This window comes from Sminthopsis crassicaudata, chromosome X, assembly GCF_048593235.1.
Source record: "Sminthopsis crassicaudata isolate SCR6 chromosome X, ASM4859323v1, whole genome shotgun sequence".
NCBI lineage: Eukaryota > Metazoa > Chordata > Mammalia > Dasyuromorphia > Dasyuridae > Sminthopsis > Sminthopsis crassicaudata.
Window position 1 is genome coordinate 5,029,059 of NC_133623.1, and position 19,787 is coordinate 5,048,845.

Consider the following 19,787-nt stretch of genomic DNA (forward strand, 5'->3'; position numbering starts at 1 on the left):
CCAAGCAGACTAGTCCACAGCTGACCAAGGACCCCCTTCCAATACCCCCAAGAAGTGAGCACCCAGATTTTGTGTAAGGGTCCCGAATAAGGAGGAAGCTGCTGCTTCTTGGCTCTTTCATTTCAGCCTCACCCTCCCAGTTAAGAGATTGTGCCTACAAGTGCTCGTGTGTGACTTCCACCCACTGCTGGCAACGTCCATCCCCTTTCCATGCTTGAAGACGCCTATCACATCTCCACAAAGGCTTTTCTTCTCCCAACGTCCTTTAATGAATCAATTGTCACATGGCATTTGTTTCAAGAACACGGAAGAAATAATTTTTTGCTGCTGTTTACAAATCTAGCTGATTAAGAGGGAGCCTTTTTGCAGGCAAAGAGAAAGCTGTATAACATTTTTGCTCTTGATATAAGTAGTATGAGCAACAAGTAAGCAAGCTACAGAAGCGGGCCTCCCTGCGTACAGCGAGAGGGCAAATCAAGCAGCATTATGGGAGGATCCAGGAATTTCCCACAAAGAGAGGCTGGCGGCTTTCCCATCCCCCACCTACACCCTATACGTGGAGACAACGAAAATCTGGAATCCCATTAAACAGTTTAACAGGCACAGGACCACCTGCTGGGAAATGCGCCCCCTCCCCCAAGCTGAGGAGAATCCCACAGGACTCCTCGCTCTTCCCGGCTGTCGGCAAACCGCCAAACAGAGCCCGACTTGGTGGGTCTGGACCCCAAAAGGGTCAAAGACCGGGGAGGGGGCCAAGTGGGCCAAGAGGTTCCTTGCAGAGGTTTTAGTGATGGCTGAGCTGGCTAATCATTAGTTACCAAAGTTAAAAAAATAAAGATCTTATTAAAAAAAAAAAAAAAAAAAGAGGGAAGGGAGAAGAGAGGGAAGGGTAGAAAGAGAAGGGGAAGGAAGGGTGGGGAGGGAAGGAAAGAGAGAGAAGGGGAAGGAAGGGAAGGGAAAAAAGAGAACTGTAACAAAGGGAAGGAGAAAGAGAAAGAGAAGGGGAAGGAAGGGAAAAAAAGGGTAACAAAGGAAGGGTATGGGGGGAGGGGGAGAGAGAGAGAGAGAGAGAGAGAGAGAGAGAGAGAGAGAGAGAGAGAGAGAGAAGGGGAAGGAAGGGAGGGGAGGGAAAGGAAGGGAGGGGAGGGAAGGGAAGGGAAGGAAAAAGAAGGGGAGAGGAAGGGAAGGAAGAGCATCCTCCTATGGCAATTTTCTTTGACTCCTTCATGAAATCTTTGCAATGTAACTTCCCAAAAGCCTTGGGAGCATGCTCTCCAAAAGAGAAGTTCTGTAGTGCAATGGGTTAGCTGGGAGGGAAGTCACCAACAATACATGATTGTCAGCCTCACTCCAAATGGGAAATGCTCCCGTCACTGCACTGGGTACTTAGGTTTTCTGAACAATTGCAATAGTGTCCCATCTTCTAGTTGGTGGCTCCCCAGTGCAGATCTGGAACTTCAGTTGAAAAGTATGGAATCAGGATCTTGGTTGGCCATCTGGGCTATGTGCTTCAATACATCCTTTTTGGTAATAATTCCCAGAAGCCGCCTAAAATAGAAATGAAAAAGTCAAGACAAAAGACCATCCCTACCTGTGCTCCAGCAGCAGCCAGTCCACCCTCCCCGCTTGGTTCTGTGTATTCACCAGCCCAAGCTATTAGTGGAAGGGCTTAAGAGGCTACTATGGTCTAAATACCTTTTTCTTTTTTTTTAACCAGGGCAAATGTCTTTTAACGGCCCAAACATTGTCATGCCTGGGGCCATGGAGGAAGGGGAAAGTTATCTGGCACAACCAATTCTCTGTACTCAGCCCATTGCTCCCATTCCCACTTTTTAAAGACAGTGACTTGCACCCCTGAAGGTCATTTTGGGGACCAAAGGTTGCTTTTCACCTCCCCCTCCATATTCATTCCTCACAGTCTTGGACAGGACTGCGGAAGAGGTAATAGGAAGGCCATATCGCAAAGGCAGGGGAGCATTTCTACTACAATAAGGACCTGAAGGGAGCTGAAGGACACCCAGCCCAACACCCAGCCCACATTGCCACCATTTTGTTGGGCAATGTGAAGCCTGTCTCTTTGGCCGATGGATGTAGTCACCCTGCTGGGATTCCTCTCGTCCCTCAACACGCTTGCCCAGGAACACCCCTCTCTTCTCCCAGACTAGAATCTCTGACCCCCGGAGATGTTCTCACCCATTGTGTGTGACCAAACACTGGCGAAGCCCTAGTTTTCGGAATATGTCCACCACAATCTCCATGGGCGTTTGGTCCGTGACCGTGAAAGGACTGAGGTCCAGGATGTTGCGAAGTTTGAGTGACGGGGGAGCGTGTGGAGGCAGTGGAGGTGAGTGATCCGTGAAATGGATGATGGACGTGCTCACAATGCCATCCTGCTTCTTCCGAGCATTTTCTATTTGAAAAAGGGAAAAAATCCACCTGTCATAAAATGCTGGGAGGGTTTTTCCCATCAACGTGACATCACACGAGCAGTCTGTCTCCCAACGATTCCATCATTTCTGTGCTAAGAAATGGCCTGGGGGTAGACGTGTAAAGCGGCCGAGCACCCCAGGGTTGGAGGCGTAAAGCAAGGGAGGCAAGGTCACAAGCGTGTGGGGATCCTGGCTTCCTTTCCTCAGACCACATTGCCGAGATTCTCAGCTTTCAGGAAGAGTCACTATCTTGGACTGAAAAATGGGGTTAGTCAACCCTTCTTTGATCCTTACTGCATTCTGGTGCTAAGGGAGACAGATCTTGGGTAAGATACAGATCCTGCTCCCAGCAGGAGAAAGAGAAGCCCTGTGTAGAGATGAGCATCACGTGGGCCCCAATGCCCATGTCCCATAAAGGCCTGTCTAAAGGGCTGTCTCAGATATTCAGAATACGGCCCAACATTTATCACATCGTAGTCACCGACATCATCAGTGAACCAAACACATGCCTGCTTAGGACAGACCGTGTTTCCAACCTTTCACTTCTTACCAACTGAAATGATGAGGTCTCTCCTGAGGACAAAGCCCACCAGCCTCTGAGACTCTCGAGACACGACCACCGGGTAGCCGCTGTAGGTGGTCTCGCTGATCAGCGTCTCCACATCCTCCACGGTCATGCTGTCCTGTGTCAGGACCATGAGCGTCGGGTCACTTCGACGGGGTCTCATCACATCCATTGCTAGAGTCTTATGAGTGAACTCTTCCTTCGCTTCTAAGAACGGGTATCCATTGAGGCGAATGTGAGCATCGTAAATGCCCTCCCGCCCAATGGCATCCGCCACCCACTTGCTGGTCATAGCTGCAGCCATCAGGGGCACGATGTACTCCAGGCCTCCAGTGAGTTCAAACATGATGACGACTAGGGACACAGTCATACGTGTCACGCCACCTGAAAAGTGCGATATTTGTATGGATATGTTAGGGCCTCACTAGGAAAATCCATTTAGTCAGTCAACAAGCGTCTATTAAGTACCTACTTTGCCAAGCCAACTGTGCAAACCACTGAAGGCCTGAAAAAAGGCCTAAAACACACCCTGGCCTCAAGGAGCTTACATGCCACCAGGGAACACAAGATGCAAATGACAACCTACACACAAGCCATAGTCGTGTAAAAGGGAGGTCATCACAGAGGGAACGTACTAACAGGGGACGCCTCCTGCAGTGGGTGGGGTGTCAGCTGAGCTTCAGAGGAAGTCAGGAGATGAAGATGAGGAGGGAGAGCACTTCAGACTGAGGGGACACAGCCAGCCTAAGGGCAGGATGACAGGATTGCAGAGACAAGTGGAAGGAGACTGGCAAGGGAGGAAGGGGTCAGCTTGGGAAGAGTTTGCCACGACTTTTACACACAGAGAATTTGGTATCTGCTCCTGGAATCACTGGAGCTTCTCGGCTAGGAGGGTGACTTGGTCAGAATACTACTTTGGGAAACTATAGAGCGGGTACCTAGTAAAAAGGGCAAGAAGAGGGCTGCTAATAGAATGCCAATCAAAAAGACCAGCGCAATCAAGGGTCACCTACGCTGTACTTCGACAGGACGGACACCATGGCGACCGAGGTATGCGGGGAGAGGGAAAGGGGATGGGGCTGAAGGACCACTCAGACCCTCTCTAATTCCGAGAATCTGATTGACTCCCAAGGCAATGTCTACACATCTAAAGCACTCTTTCTGAAAGCGCTTTAAAAATGTAAACTCCCAAAGGATATTAACGTTCATTGTCTTGCCACCTTCATTTTCAGGACATCACAGATTTGGAACTTCGCGGCAAGCTAAGGCTACCATCTTGTTTCACGGAGGGAGAAACTCTAGCCCAGAGAGCAGAGCTAACTCGCTCCAGATTTCACCAGCGGCAGCAGACTTGACCCAGATGAGCTGTGCACTGTACTGAGCTGCCGCCCACCTCTCCCTCCAGGTACCACAAAATACTCAGCACTTGGCCCGAACCAATACCAATTTTTACCTAAGCAGGCTGCCGCGCCAACCATCGCATAAAGGCCAGGGGTGATACAGTCAGCTCCTTGGCTGCACCAACTGCTGAAGATGGGCCAGTCGTGGTGATAGAAAGCTAGCTGTTCCATTCCCACGCCTAGGAGTCTCCCGGCTATGGCGCCGACAGCCATGCTTGGAATGAAGAGACCGGAGGGGACCTGCAAAAGAAGGAATGTATGATTAATAAGGAACAACTTTCAAAAAGGCCAGAGCCTATCCATTAAGCACTGACAATCATTTTAGCTGTGTGGCCCCACAAAGTCATTTTTCTCCAAAGTATAAAGTTTGTTTTGAAGATGCCTTCCAATACCACTGGATCTCCGGGCTAGAGACTTTGCCTTGAACTGGGAGCCACGTGGGGCAGAGCCTGAGCACTCCATACCAGAGAACTAGGGGCCAAACCATGCACGGCAAAGAGCTTTTGTCTAAAGAAAAGGAAAAACTGGCAACTGCTCTCATATGCAGATATTTTTTCCGTACCGGATTCTGTGCTTAGAAATAGGAGCTATAATGGCAGCATGTACCCCCCACTGCTGACACTCGGGGCTGCTCAAACTCAGAGCTGGAAGGGTCATCAGGCCCCGCCCAGCCCTGATCCCAGGGACCCCATCTACAACATCCCCGGCAGGTAGGGACGGCCATGATAGAAATGGCCCCTGAGGTTCCTTCCAGCTCAGAGGGTTTGTGGTCAACAGAAAATTATAGAAGAATTTGCATCTGGCTTTGGAGTAGCCTTTGGTCCTTCCATTTGACTATGGCTGGGCTTCATTTCAAACTAAACAATGAAGCCACATGGCAAAAACCATTCCATGGCGGGGATGAATTATATCATCTCAGATGATGTTCTGGACTGAACAGAGCCACTTTCTCTAGTCTTACTGTTTTGTCTGGCTCACATTTTCCCAGGGTGGTGGTGGTGGTGGGGGTGTAGGCCGCAGACATAATTCAGTGTCTTGGTAGAAAAGGCTTTTTTCTGATGGCTTAGGCTTAAGTTGGGGAAGGATTGTTGAAATGTTTCCCTTTCTGTTTCTTTTGGAGTATGAGTCAAAAAAAAAAAAAAATTAAAAAGGAGTGAGGCTATTTTCAAAGGAAGTGGAAATAAAAGCTGAGTACACTGACTTCTGCTGATAAAAGTTTAAATATCGGTCCACTGGGTACAGAAGTGGTCCTGGTCATCAATTACAAAAAAAAAAATCTGAATGCTTGGGGAAGATATCAGGTTACCTTGGAAGGTTCAGCATTGTCACTCCAATGCTTGCTGAGCTAAAAAAATATACTAAAACCATTTACCAAAAAATAGAGAATTCCCAATTCCTTCCACCATCTAGTGCTATCGCCTGTCCTTTATGATAGACAGAAAAACAAGGAGAGCATGTTATTTACTTGAGTTTTCATAAGACCTTAAGTTGAGGAACATAAGGGGTACAGGGGAAATTTTCTAGAGATCCAGGACACATAAAAGTGGTTGTTTGAGGCCAATGGAGAACCGTATTTCCCAAGCCCCCTAGCAGACCCCCAAAGTAGGTAACAGGGCATCTTGGCAGAGCTTGTACAAACAAGGGTCCCTCACCTTCATCCCAAAGGTGAAGATAGTGATGAGAATCTTCATGACGAGAGCCAGAGACAGCTGCCACATGGCCGTATAGACCCCCTTGCCAGCAGCCCTGTCTGGCAGCTGGTCCCCTTTGGTGGTATTGAAGTTGCTCACATAGTCACAGAGCTTGGAGGAGTCCAGGAGGCCACAGTCATTGAAGAGTTCGGAAATAAGCTCGCTGGTACTCATGCGTGTATACTCATTGGGGAAAGCCAGGATGCCCGTGATGGCCGTCACAATAAGTACCTCCAGCACTGGATACTTGCCCAGCTGGGTGTTCTTACGCTTGCGGCACCAGGCGATGTTGCCTCGGATAAAGAAGGCTCCCCAAAGGCCCCCAAAGATCCCCAAGAGCACAAATGGCACAAGCTCCAGGAGATGCCATGGAGTGTGAAACTCCACATAAAATAGGACCAGCCGGCTGTTTCCAAAAGGATTGATGGAACGCAGAGTAAACGCTGCCACCAGAGCAGCAAAGAAAGATCGCCACAATGTTTTGAGGGGGAAATAATAACTGACCTGCAAGGGAAAAGACAAAGCCAATCAGGTACCCAAGAGCCAAGTGTTTCTGTGAAGAACACAAACAGTTGTGGGGGGGAGGGATATGGGATCATCACAGGTCCAAGGATTTGGGAGTCCTGTGGCTCCAATGCCCTTTTCTGGTCCCTTCAGAGAGTATTCCTCTGCCACGAAAAGCAGAGGGACTTCTGAGATTTTGCTAGAGACCGGTCACCTTTGCCTTACCTCTTCCAGGCTGAACAGCACCCCGCCAATGGGAGCTCCAAAGGCTACAGAAACACCTGCCGCCGCCGCCGCCGACAAAACCTACAAAACCAAAGGCTCAGCATCAGCTCCGTGAAGAAAGTCCATTCCTTTCCCGTGACATCCAATTTCAAAACTTACTATTGGTTCATAAGATGAATGCTGTTACTGTTACCACCATCAGCCACATCGCCCATTTCCTGTCGATCAAAATCCCATTTAATTTGATCCACGTAGAACGGCAAGAAGTGAGGGTCTAACCCTGCTTCATTACAATCTTAAACATTATAAAGTGTGCTGCTGTTGATGACCTATTCATCTAAGACTTTGAAGCGCCTAGAGGGTCTCTCTTTTATAAGAAAGTTGGGCACGAGCAGGATTCTAAAAGTGCCCAAACGGAGAAGGGACCAGGGCCCATGTCCGAACTGCCATCCGATGCTCGGATGCCTGGGATCAGGCGGCTCTCCCTTAGATAAGAGTCAGAGGCCTTTGCTGGGCGGCCACAAGCATCTTCGAATAAGACCTCCCTCCCTTCAAAACAAAAGAAGTGCCAGAGCCTAGCTACTGATACCATGAGTTATCCTCAATATCATGCTCAGAGGATGCGCCAATATTTGAAATCTTCCTCAGTCCATCTATTGACCTTCTACGATATTATATTTTAGGAACTATTACATATAATCCTGTAGATCATACTACACACTCATTGAATATTATGATAATGTTAAGACCATACAATAACTTAGAAATGATGACTGAGTGTGGGGCCTACCAGACTGTCAATCCATCAATCAACAATCATAGGATTATGGCTTTAACCCCTTACAGATGAAATGAGAATAAGATGGCAGAAGCATGATAGGAAAGCTGTTTAAGTGTGATAAATGTGGAAATATGTTTAGAAAAATGGCATATGTTTAACCTATATTGGATTACTTGCCTAGGGGAGGGGGGCGGAGGGAAGGCAGGAAGGGAGAAAAATTTGGAACACAAGGTTTTGCAAGGTGAATGTTGAAAATGATCTTTGCACGTATTTTGAAAATAAAAAACTATTAGTATTATTAGAAAGGCCAGAGTGTTTCCACTTAGGTCTGGGTTCCATATTTAGGCAGGATTTTGGATAAACAAGATCAGCCAGAAGAAGGTGACTAAGAAGGAAAATGACTTTGAGATCATCCCACAGAAGGGGTCAGTTTTTCCAACAGGGGGTGTTCACACCGAAGAAAACTTTCCCACTAACATCAGGGCAAGTGAGCATGTCCACTTAACATTATTCTAGAGATGTTAGCTATGGCAGTAAGAAAGTAAAAAGAAATGAAAGAATAAACAGTGAATCAGGAGAGGCTAACATATCTCTACTTATGGGTGATACAATGGTTTATTTAGAAAATCTGCCCCAAAAACCATCAATCAAGAGAATATATCACTTCTACAAAATAGTGGGATATAAAACGATCCACAAAATAGTCAATATTTCTACGTATAATATAAAGGAGGAAAAATGGAGAGAAAAACCACTTAAAATGAGGCAATGTATTAAGTATCTGGGAATTAATGTCCCATGCCATACATAGGACTTCTATAACTACAGCTATAAACAATTTTTATGGAAATAAAGAAAGAACTAAATAATTGGAAAAGTAGTTAATATTCATGCTTAGGAGGCATTAATACCGTAAAGTTGACAGTTCTATCCGAATTAAATTAGAGACTAAAAGCAATATCAATGGGATATGTTTCATACAACTTAATAAAAATAAAATTCATATGGAAGAACATAAAGAACAGCAATGAAAAAAATGAAAAAATAAGGATGGAAGAATGGTATGGCCTGACATAAGATCCTACTCTATAGTAGGAATGATCACAATGATCACGACACTGGAGAAAAGATGGAAGGCAGAACAGATGAGTGAAAGCCACATTTCAAAGCAACTGTCTATAACATCCTAGTGTTTGATAAACCCAAGATGCTGAAAAAGAAGATGGTGTTTGGTTGAAGAGGGAACAGATCATCATATTATACCAACCCCCACCAACAGTTCTAAAGCCATCTATGATCCAAATACAATATAATGTGAGCAGACATCAAGATGTTGTTCTGGCAAGAGCGCTGAGCTTGATGCTAAGGGGTCCATTTTCAGAATCCCATTTTGAACACTTAGTAGCCATGTGACCACATCACTTCACCAGTTCAGCCTTATTTTCTTGAGCTGTAAAAAACTAGAAAAGGACAAGAATGAATGCTTCCGAACCTTCCTCAAAGGGGAGTTAGGAGGCACATGAAAAAATGGTTTTACAAGGCCTTGGCAAACCTCAAAACACGCCAATGATGTCACAACCACTTGATTCTTTTTTTTTGCTGAGGCAATTGGGGTTAAGTGACTTGCCCAGGGTCACACAGCTAGGAAGTGTTAAGTGTCTGAGGCCACATTTGAACTCGGGTCCTCCTGACTTCAGGCCTGGTGTTCTATCCACTGCGCCACCAAGCTGCCCCCACTTGATTCTTTTTGAAAGAAAATGAAAGGAGATAGTCATCTCTTTGGAGGATATGGGAAACCAAGGTTCCAAGTCAACTTGAAAGGAAGTGTCCAGTTAGGAGTCCCAGAACTTTCAGTTCAGCCCTCCACTAGAAAACCTTTCCATCTATGACTAGGAATAAAAGCATGGATGGCCTGTTTAACAAATTTGCAGATGACGCACAACTGGGAGGAACAGTTAACACACCAGATGACAGGATCAGGATCCAAAATGATCTCGACTGACTGAGCTGTGTTGGGCTAAGTATACTAAGATTACATTTATTTCTATTCACTTTATAATCAACTTCATAAATACTAGAGGAGGGAAGAATAGAGAGCAGTTCATCTGAAAATTATCAGGGTAGTGAGCTCCAAATGGACAAATTTAAGCACCAAGGAAGAAATTACTGTTGGATTTAGGGAGAGGGGAAAGTTCCTGACTAAGAGGTCGAGATGATCACACAAGATAAAATGATTTTTGATTATATAAAATTAAAGGTTTTGCACAAATCTAATGCAGTTAAAATGAGAAGAGAAGCAGGTAACTGGGAAAATCAGTTTCTCTGATTAAGTTCTCATTTCCAAGATATATAAGGAACTAATTCAAATTTCTAAGAGAGCCATTTGCCAATTAATAAAGGGTTAAAGGATATATGAACGGGAAGTTTTCAAAGGAAAAAATCCTAGTTACCAATAACCAGTTGAAAAAATTCTCCAAATTGTTAACAAATAAATGTAAATTAAAATGATTAATTATATTAAATTAGATAAAAATTAATCTAAATTAAAATAATAGAGTATTTTATTAAATCATCTATACATTATCAAAATAACCTTACAGCTCCCAAATTGGCAAATATGGAAAATGACAACTACTGAAGGAGCTGTGGAACACAGACCCTTGAATACCCTGTTGGCAGAATTGGAAAATGACAAGTACTGAAGGAGCCGAGGAACACAGACCCTTGAATACCCTGTTGGCAGAACTGTAAACTCCAGCCACTCTGAAAAGAGATCTGGTTCTAAGCCCCCAAAGCTAGTAAATTATGCATACTCTCACTCAGTGAATAACACTAGGTCTATATCCCAGAGAGATCAAAGGAAGAAGAAAAGGACCCATATGCACAAAGATGTTTACAAAGGAGGGCCTGAGGCAACTAGTTTAGCAGTGCATCAGGCTGAGAGTCTACAAGATCTGACTTCAAATCTGGCTTCAGACACTTTTAAATTGTGTGACCCTGGACAAGTCACTGAACCTTGTTTGCCTCAGTTTCCTCATCTGTCATGATCTGGAGAAGGAAATGGCAAAACACTCCAATATCTCTGCCAAGAAAACTCCAGATGGGGTCAAGAAAAGTCGCATGTGACAAACAACTGAACCACAAAAGGAGAATGGCTGAACAAGTTGTGGCATATGAATGTAGGAGAATATTAGAGTCTTAGAAGAAATCATGAAATGGACAACTTCAGAGGCTACTGAATCTATACTATATGCATCTATAAACTGATGCAGTGAAATGAGCAACATGAGAACGACTTCTACAATTCCAACATTACAAAGAAAAACAATTTTGAGAAATTTCAGAACTGGGATAAAAGCAGTGAGAAACCACAAGCCTAGAGGGCTGAAGATCAGGGCTGCTGTTGGAGCAAGAAAGAGTAGGGGTAGGGTGAGAGGAGATGTACATTTTTACATGTGGCCAGTAGGAAGAATTATTTGTCTAGATCTGCATGTTTTTATGATCACAAATATGAGCAAAAAGTGTTCAATCAACACAGGGGCAGTAGGAAAGAGAGCTAATGAATAAAATGAATTTCTTAAAGAAAAAAAAACTCTAGGGGTGGCTGTGTTCTGCAAGTAAAGTGAGAAATAATGGCCCCAAAAGTCAGTGTGATCTTTGGTGGCAGTAGAAATAAAAAGCAATAATAATAACACCTTAAAGTACACAGGGCACTTGACATATAGTATCATCTCATTTGAGTCTCCTGATAATTCCACGAGGTAGGGACAAGTAGAAATATTACCATCTCTGGTGTTCGGGAGGAGGTGGGGTGACTTGCCACAGAACTAATAAGTGTCAGAAGCGAGTTTTGAATTTAGCTTTTCTTGACCCCGGTCTGGCGCTCTACCCACTCCGTCACACTGCACTGAAAAGCAATGGAGGAGAGAGGCCTTCTGAATTCTTCCCTGGTCATGTAGAGTCTCATGATTGGTCTTGGGCACCCCATTTTGTGAAAGACACTGACAGAGTGCCCAGAGGAAAAAAACTCCAGGGATTCTCTCTTAGCCAGGAGGTGCACTGTGACAGGAGCCGAGTATGTGGGTGAGAGAGAACAGGGGAGCTGGTAGGTATTGATTTTGAAGGAAAAAAAAAAAAAAAAAAACACAGAAAGAAAGAAAAAAGTGTTGAGGAAACATTTTTTAAAATACACCAAAAAGAGCAGAAGGAATCCAAATGGGGCTGTGGACAAGCAGGGAAGTTTTATTTCTATCAGATTAAATGTAATATATACATATGTATATATTTTAAAAGAACTATTAAAGTAGTTCTCAGTTTCATATGCAATCCTCCATTTCTGTCCTCCTTTTTATACTGAAATGATCATGTTTGGTTATGTTTAAATTCACAATAAACAAAGGGAAAAGAAAGAAAAAGCAGAAAGGCCTCCAGACCATCCCATATGAGGCAAGGATGTGAACTTGGATCAGAGACAGGAGGCATTCTGGGGGATCAGGAGATGGTTGCCTTTGAGTTTTAAAAAGGCTGGCACATGCAACATTGATTAGCCTTTTCTGCTTATGACCAGATGACAGAATTAGAAGACTGAAGTCTCTGTCTCCTCCCCCCCCCACCCCAATTTCATTGATATCACTTGGATAGTTTGTGGAAGCATCCCCAGCCCTCCCTTCCCCTCGAGAAGGATTACCCAGCTCAAATCAACTCTCCACAACTCCAGCCTTCCCCGATGGCTCCTTCCCTCTCTCAGCCTTTCTTGCTTTTAAGTCATTTCCTTTCTAGCATCCAAAGAACCATGCACACTACTATTTCCAGTGGCAGGAACTAAGCAATGCCTTAAAGCCCCCTTGTAGTTGATCACACTATGCCCCGATTACCCCCCCCCATCCTTGAGAAAAGCTATGGAGACGTGCTAAGTTGGGGTGACAAACTGGGTTGGCCATCATCCCATCTTTGGCTCGGTTGGCGGGGGCCTGAGAACGAACTCTTCTAGTCCAGCTGTGCGCCTCCTGCGGGAATCCCACCCAACAGCCAACTGCCTTGAACACTGCCAGTGACCCGAAGGGGATTTTGACCTCCACAGGCAGAGCCAACTTCCATTTTTAAAAGTTCCTTCTTCGGGCCACCCTCTGAAACACCACTGAGGAAGCCCCCTCCCTTTCTTGTATAAGACCCTCCAAGGACGGCAGCCGGCCCCTGGGCTAGTCCACGGGGGCGAAGCTCATGAAGGCCACCTGAGACTTGGCCTTTTTGTTATTTCGTTACCTCTCGGCGCTTGGCTTCGTTTTTCCTGTACTTGGTGAAACAGTGACACAGGATGTTTCCACAGCAGCACGCAACATGGACGAGGGGGCCTTCTTTGCCCAGGCTCAAGCCAGACGATACCGCCAGCACCAGAGTGATGGTTTTAATGATCAGTGTCCACTTTCCCAAATAGCCTCGGATAATGAAACCGCTCAGAATTGTCTTGATCTGTGAGTCCAAGCACAAGAAAAGTTGCAGATTCCCTGGGCCACCATTGGATAAGCAACTAGAACCTTGAAGCACTCCCCACCTTAACAGCATCCCATATACACTCCCCAAGGTTCTTCCAATATGTTCCCAGACTCCCACGTTCTTCTGGTTGCATCATGGCCAGGCCAAGAGGGTGGGGCAAGAAACCTATCAATAAGGTGACAATAGCTTTCCCCAATGCTCAAGGGCCTAGGGGAGCTGATGGGTAAGGACCGATCCCCTGTTGTGGCAAACCCTTCGCAAGGGCCATTCTAAGCAGCCAGTGTTGGGGGAAGAGAATCAAGCTGTAAGGTGGGGCCCAACTGTACTTTCCTGCAGTGGGTGGAGGCTGTTTTGAAAGAACATGCTTTGTTACCCCAATCCCACTGGAATTACTGAAACGGGGCATTCTGAACAGAAGGAGAATAAAGAATACAGTTTAATTGGAACTGGTTCTCTATGACATCAATTGTACAGCGAATCCAACTGTCGGATTAGCTGTGTGGAGAGTCCCAAAAGCGAATGCCCCGGCCAACCTCGATTTCCCTTGGCCTTTTCGGAGCCAAAGAATTCTCTCAGTTTGGGCTCAGTCAAGGAAGGCAGCCTTAGTTTGAGCAAAACAGAATCTGGAAGGCTGAGATACTGGGGACAAAGGCTAGAAAAATCTTCCTTCAGTTTCGAGATGGGCCATTTGTGTGTACCAGCCACTCCATGAACATAGATTAGAGAGGGCAGATGATATATCACACAAGGAGAACCATGATTCTAATAAAATGACTGTCTTACAGAACAACTGATTCCAGTTTCTCAGGCCTTCAGACACTGTGGACTTTGCCAGAATCTCATAACCAGCACAGTGTATCAGAAAGAACTGGAGTCTGTTCCTGGCCTGTGCTGTGTGTATGTACCCTTGCCCTCTCCGAGCCTCCATCCCTTCCTTCCCTCCCTCCCTCTTCTGACGAACAAGGGACTTGGACAAAGGGACTGCTGGGGTCTCTGGCAGCCCCAAACTCTCCCTTCAGAACTGTACACACTGCACTGTGTAGACTTTGGATTACACGGGCCCCCAGGAGCTGGCCCGGGAACTGCGCCATGGCTTCTCTGAGAAAAGGACTGTAGCTGTTTCCAGGCTGGGGACTGGGAGTGTGTTCCAGGCGTTGGGGACCGTTTGTCGGGGATGGACAATTTCTCCCACCTCTGAGCGGCACTCACCTCTGGGATTCCAGAGCCACAGGCATAGGGTGCAAACACCCGGACGAGGGAGACGGCCAGAAGGGCGAAGAGGAGGGCCCAGAGGACGTACATGAAATAATTGAGGATGTAGGCAAAGGCTCCCTGGAACACAAACACGCATGATGGAGAATGACAGTGACAGAGAAGGAGACTGAGAACAAAAGACAGGAGTAAGAGAGAGACAGAGACCGAGAGGGAGAGGGAGAGAGAGAGAGAGAGAGAGAGAGAGAGAGAGAGAGAGAGAGAGAGAGAGAGAGAGAGAAGGCTAGAAGGCTTAGGCTTGGATGAGGTTGTCTCAATCAGGCATGAAACTATTTAGAAAAATGGTTTTCGGGAAAGGTCACGAAGGAGACAGGATTTACATGAACCCTCAAGAGACAGCCCTTCCAGAGTTCAAGAGACGAGTGCAGAAACACACTGTCAGCTCATTTGGTGAAACCATTAGCTTGCCACTGAAAACAAGATGTTTTATTACAGTAAAAACAACTTGGGCTGTCAGTGAACAAGAGCTAACCAGGCTTGAGAGCCCTGGAGGGCCTCTTAGGGCGTTTCCACTCAAGAGCATGGGCTGGGGGCGCACAGAGGGAGCCCAGTTGTTATTAGCAAAGAGGGCATCCCCGCTCTAGTGGAGGGGGGGGGGGAGAGCTGATTTCAGCCATGTGTCAGCAGTTGCCACCATTGCAGGGAGGTAGGGAAAGAACCTATTCTGCAACAGAAGCAATTCTGAATCCTGAGAAACCTACATGGATGCTGGCGTGATGTCCTGGTTTTAGCCCAGACCTGTGAATTTGTTGGTGCCAAAGCCAGTTTTAGGCAAGGAGATTGCTTAGGAAACTACTGCAATCCAGTGGTGAGGGCATTTTGACTCACACTAGGAGGGAGGGGGAGAGAATAAGTACTTTGTAACTGCCCACCAAATGTTAGACACTGTGCTAAGTACTCTATAAATGTGATCTCAATTATTTGTGTGTGTGTGTGGGGGGACAATTGGGGTTAAGTGACTTGCCCAGGATCACACAGCTAGCAAATATTGTGTCCATGGCAGGATTTGAACTCAGGTCTTCCTGACTCCAGGGCCAGTGCTCTACCCACTGCATCATCTAGATGCCCCAGATGTGATCTCATTTGAAGTAGTAAAAGAAAGCTAAAGGATTGGGAGAGAATAGGGAGGAAACTCTCTCCTTCATAAAACTTGACAACATAATGGCTGGGAGAATGATAAAAAGCCAGTTCTCAGCCCACTGCTAGTTGCCATGGGTGAGTTTGGCTAAAATGACTTGGGGGACATAGAGATAGCAACACTGACTATTAAAATGCAAGTGAAGTCTTAGCCAGGCCCTTTTCCCCACCAGAGCTGCAGATGCCACCCACGTGATTGGGTGTCGGGGCCAACGAGTGGCGAGGAAGAGCCGGCTCTGCCAGTTGCTCCCTACCTCAGACTTGCCGATGATCAGCTCAGACCAGGTGTTCCACTCGAGGCATTTGTCTCTGTCTTCAAAGGTGACTTGTTCTGAGTTCCAGCAGCAATGTTCATGGTTAAACCAGAAGCCCCTCAAGCACACGCCTTCCTTCAAGTCCGTCATCCAATGAGCAGAGATGTCTATCAAGCCTGCGAGGGAACCTGATGGAGGGCAAGGCCAAGCTCAGATAGCAGCTTCCTTGCTCAGTAGGACCAGGTTTATTTACAGAAGGAAAGGGGCGAGGAACCCAAAGTCTAAACGCAGATATATCTCACTCAATTTAAAACAATTTTTTTCTGCTGCTCGGAATTTGACAAACATCAGCAAATACAGGCATTTCCCCATATAGCTGAAATAATCCTCCAATCATGTACACTTTGGTCCTTTATTCTCTAAAACATACAGGGTAACCCAAAAGTCTTAGGGCGCCCTGTACGCCAAAGCCATCCTATTTGTCTGTGTTCCTTGTGATTCTCATCCTGACCTCTCCTGACCTTTAGACTTTAAAAACTGAGTGACTGCTGCTGTCCTTCTCTTGGTACTTCCACCTTGAACCCACCCAACTCCAACGTTCCAATTCTTCAGCATGCTGTGGAACTCCAGTCCAGAGTGACCATCATGGCTCAGACGTTCCGGAGCGGGCCATGCTTATCTGCCCTCATAAAGGGAGAAATGAACACCGTGGCTCACGGATCAATCTGCCACGAGCCAGACGAGAGTGATGGTTTCAGTCTCACGGCTTCGGGACATGCTCCTAAATCTGTTCTGCCGAGGGTCTATGCTATACAGCTATGGCACTGAGGAGCGCTCCCAGCTCCGCCCCCGCTTCCTCACCAGGAGAGGCCCTGCCTGTGCAGCTAGTGAATTTAGTGGCCATTCTGACTCACTAAGTTGTCTTCAACTCCATTCGGACCTTCAGTCAAGATAACTGAACCTTGCATGATTTGAAGATTAGCCATACCTGCCAAGAGCCCAATAAGCAGCATCAGCAGCCAGCCTGAAAAGGCATCGCTCACACGGTGAATTAGGGCCCAGGTAGACTCTTTGCTTTTATTGGTGATCTGCAGAGAAATATCCCACAGCACAGATTACACACTAGGAGGGTCTGACACACTCACTCACTTGTCTTTCTGTCACACATTCATTCAAAAACAAACCATTTTATTGTCTCCTGGAAAGAGTGAGTTAGACTTAACACAAAAGTTACATTTTAAACCCCCAATTTCCCCCAGAAATTGGAAGCTATACCAGAAACACCTACTAAGTACCTGTCAAATAGGGATTCAGTGGAGTAGTCCCACTTTCTGATGTTCCTGACCTCTGTCACAACCAATCCTCAATGCCCATGAATTTCATCAGCTCAGTTACTGATCTCTCCCTATCTTACTTTCTCCTCCCTGACTCACGCCCCCCCATCCCCATCTTTTTCTGAAAAAGAAGGTTGAGCAAGCAAAGTCCCAACCTTTCAATTTGGCAGCAGGCTCTCTCTGCTTTTGCCATGGCCCTGCCTCCTACCCAGACTCCACTCTTTCCCTTTTCTGAAATCTCACAGACCTAGAAATACCTTCCCTGCTTACATCCTTGTTATCCCTTCCTCAGAAGGCTCATGTTAGGCCATAACTCTTCCCTTGAGAGTTCAAGAAATGAACCATAATAAAGGTCTGTGTGGTGTTAAGCATTAATTGGTCTTTTACAAAAACCAACCCAAGTCCTAAAGTGGCTAGAGATAGACTGGAAGCACTATAATATAAACGATACCATCTAAAACACTGCTTCAATGGCTGTTAAGAACACAATTTGAGATACCTCTCCCAGGATCACATCACCTTGGAAGCATCAATAACTTGCAGGCAGACTCCTAGAACCAGCTCTGAAAATAGTAGCACCAAAAAGCCTTCTGAAACTTGGGAGAGTACCTCCCTATGTCTAAATAATCAGAGCCCAACTTTAACATGAAGTTCAAAGTCAAGAAATAGGCTGGGAAAATGAGCAAACAACAACATAAAAATTGACCGTAAAAAACTATGGTGGCAGGAAAGACCAACAGAAACTAAGAAGAAAATGTAGTTTCCTTCTTTATCTCTTTTAATTAGATCTATTTTTTGCTTTTGCTTGATCTGAGATCAGGATTGCTAGTTCTGCTTTTTGCACTTCAGAGTGTAATAGATTCTGCTCCAGCCTTTTAACTAAGAAGAAAATGACACAAAAAAAGTTTTGAACAAAGCCTCAAATTAAAATGCTAAAATGACCCCAAGTCCAACAAGAATTCCTGGAAGAGTTATAAAAGAGATGAGTAGTAGAAGAAAATTTGGGAAAAGAAAAGAGTGATACAAGAAACTTATAAAAAGAGAACTGTTTGTCTTTTATTCTTGAAGAGGACCAATGTCATGAGGAAGGTGATATCTTGGCTAGCAAGTGCACTGGATTGAAGTGAGGGCCAGTTGTACAGTCATTAGCCTCTCTCCTCCAATTCTGTGACAAGACATAGATCAGGATGACAGGAGATGGTCCCAGATGCAGAGCTAAGGTTTTTCTCAGGTCTTAGTCTGGCTGAGGTTAACACCCATTCAATGACTGAGACTAGGTAAGAAATGAGGTAAAAAAAATAAATAAATAATAAGACCTCTTTTACTTTTACTTACTCAAAAACAAAAAAACCCAAACAAACAAACAGAAAACACCAAAATCCCAAACAACCAACAACAACCCAATCTGGGAGGGGAAGACCTCAGGGTTTCTTGCTTATCTACATTTACTCCTAGCCAACAAAACCCAAACAACCTACAGAGACAGATTGGGGCCCATTATTGGCTAAGCAATGAGAGTCAGAGTAATTTCAGTTTAAGGGATAGTCAAGAAGCTCCATTTGAATCCCAAAGGCTTTTTATCAAAGCCTGGTTTCCAGAGCTCAAAGTCAAGAAATTTGTATTCCTTGAGGCAACACCCAATTCAGTGATTTAAGGTTGGATAACAGAAGAAACAAAATCCTCACCTGCATATTCAAAAAATAAAATAAAATTTAAAAAGAAAACAGAATTAACAATTTGGTAAAAGAAGGACAAAAAACACAGAAGAAAATAACATCTTAAAAGAACAGAATTAACTTAATAGTAAAAGAGGCACAAAAATTCATTGAAGAACAAAACTCCTTAACAAAGTTCAGCAAAAAAAGAAATACAAAAATCTCACTGAAGAAAATAATTCCTTAAAAATTAAGATTGGGCAAATGTGAGCTAATGATTCCATGAGACACCATGAAACAATAAAGCAAAAGAATGAAAGAACAGAAGAAAATATGACTATCTCATTGGAAAAACAACTAACCTGGAAGCTGGCTTAAGGAGAGGGAATTTAAGAACTACTGGACTGCCTGAAAGCCACAAAGAATGAGCCTAGACATCATATTTCAAGAAACTATCAAGGAAAACTGCCCGATATTTTAGATCCAGAAGATAAAAATAGAAACTGAAAGAATCCACCGATCACCTCCTGATTTACATCCCAAAATGAAAACTCCCAGGAATATTATAGTGTTCAACTTTCAGTGTTCCCACGTCAAGGAGAATGTATTACAAGCATCCAGAAAGAAAAAATTCAAGTACCATGGAGCCACAGTTAGACTCAGATGAGATTAACAGCTTTCCTTTAAAGGAACAGAGGGCTTAGAACAAAGGAGTTAAGATTATAACCAAGAATAACCTACTCATCAAAATTAAGCATAATCCTGGGGGGAGTGGGGTAGAGAATGGAATAGTTGACTTTCAAAGATTTCTGATGAAAGATTAGAGCTGAAGAGAAAATGTGTATTCTCTCACTGTGACTAATACGGAAATGTATGTATAAGTTAGATCAAACTTGCCTACCTTTTTCAGAAGAGGGAGAGAGAGAAGAACTTTGGAACTGAAAATATTATTTTAAAAAATGAATGCTAAACATTTTCTTGTCATGTATCTGGGGAAAAAATAAAATACTATGATATAACAAATTAAAATTTAAAAATATCATAAAT

At 44.8% G+C, this 19,787-nt stretch overlaps 1 protein-coding gene across 7 annotated transcripts in view; it reads right to left on the bottom strand.

Moving 5' to 3' along the window:
• Nucleotides 1–245: 245 nt before the first annotated feature.
• CLCN5 (chloride voltage-gated channel 5) overlaps nt 246–19,787 on the bottom strand; it is a 93,562-nt gene continuing 74,020 nt past the window's right edge. For all 7 annotated transcript variants that reach the window (XM_074277111.1, XM_074277112.1, XM_074277114.1 and 4 more), the window contains 10 exons: nt 16,740–16,839; nt 15,752–15,939; nt 14,298–14,420; nt 12,858–13,064; nt 6,815–6,895; nt 6,047–6,589; nt 4,448–4,634; nt 2,980–3,378; nt 2,194–2,410; nt 246–1,548 (listed from right to left, as the gene is read on the bottom strand). In XM_074277111.1, coding sequence (XP_074133212.1) covers nt 1,458–1,548; nt 2,194–2,410; nt 2,980–3,378; nt 4,448–4,634; nt 6,047–6,589; nt 6,815–6,895; nt 12,858–13,064; nt 14,298–14,420; nt 15,752–15,939; nt 16,740–16,839 — 2,136 coding nt within the window. In that variant the 3' untranslated portion in view covers nt 246–1,457. The remainder of the gene's footprint in view (nt 1,549–2,193; nt 2,411–2,979; nt 3,379–4,447; nt 4,635–6,046; nt 6,590–6,814; nt 6,896–12,857; nt 13,065–14,297; nt 14,421–15,751; nt 15,940–16,739; nt 16,840–19,787) is intronic.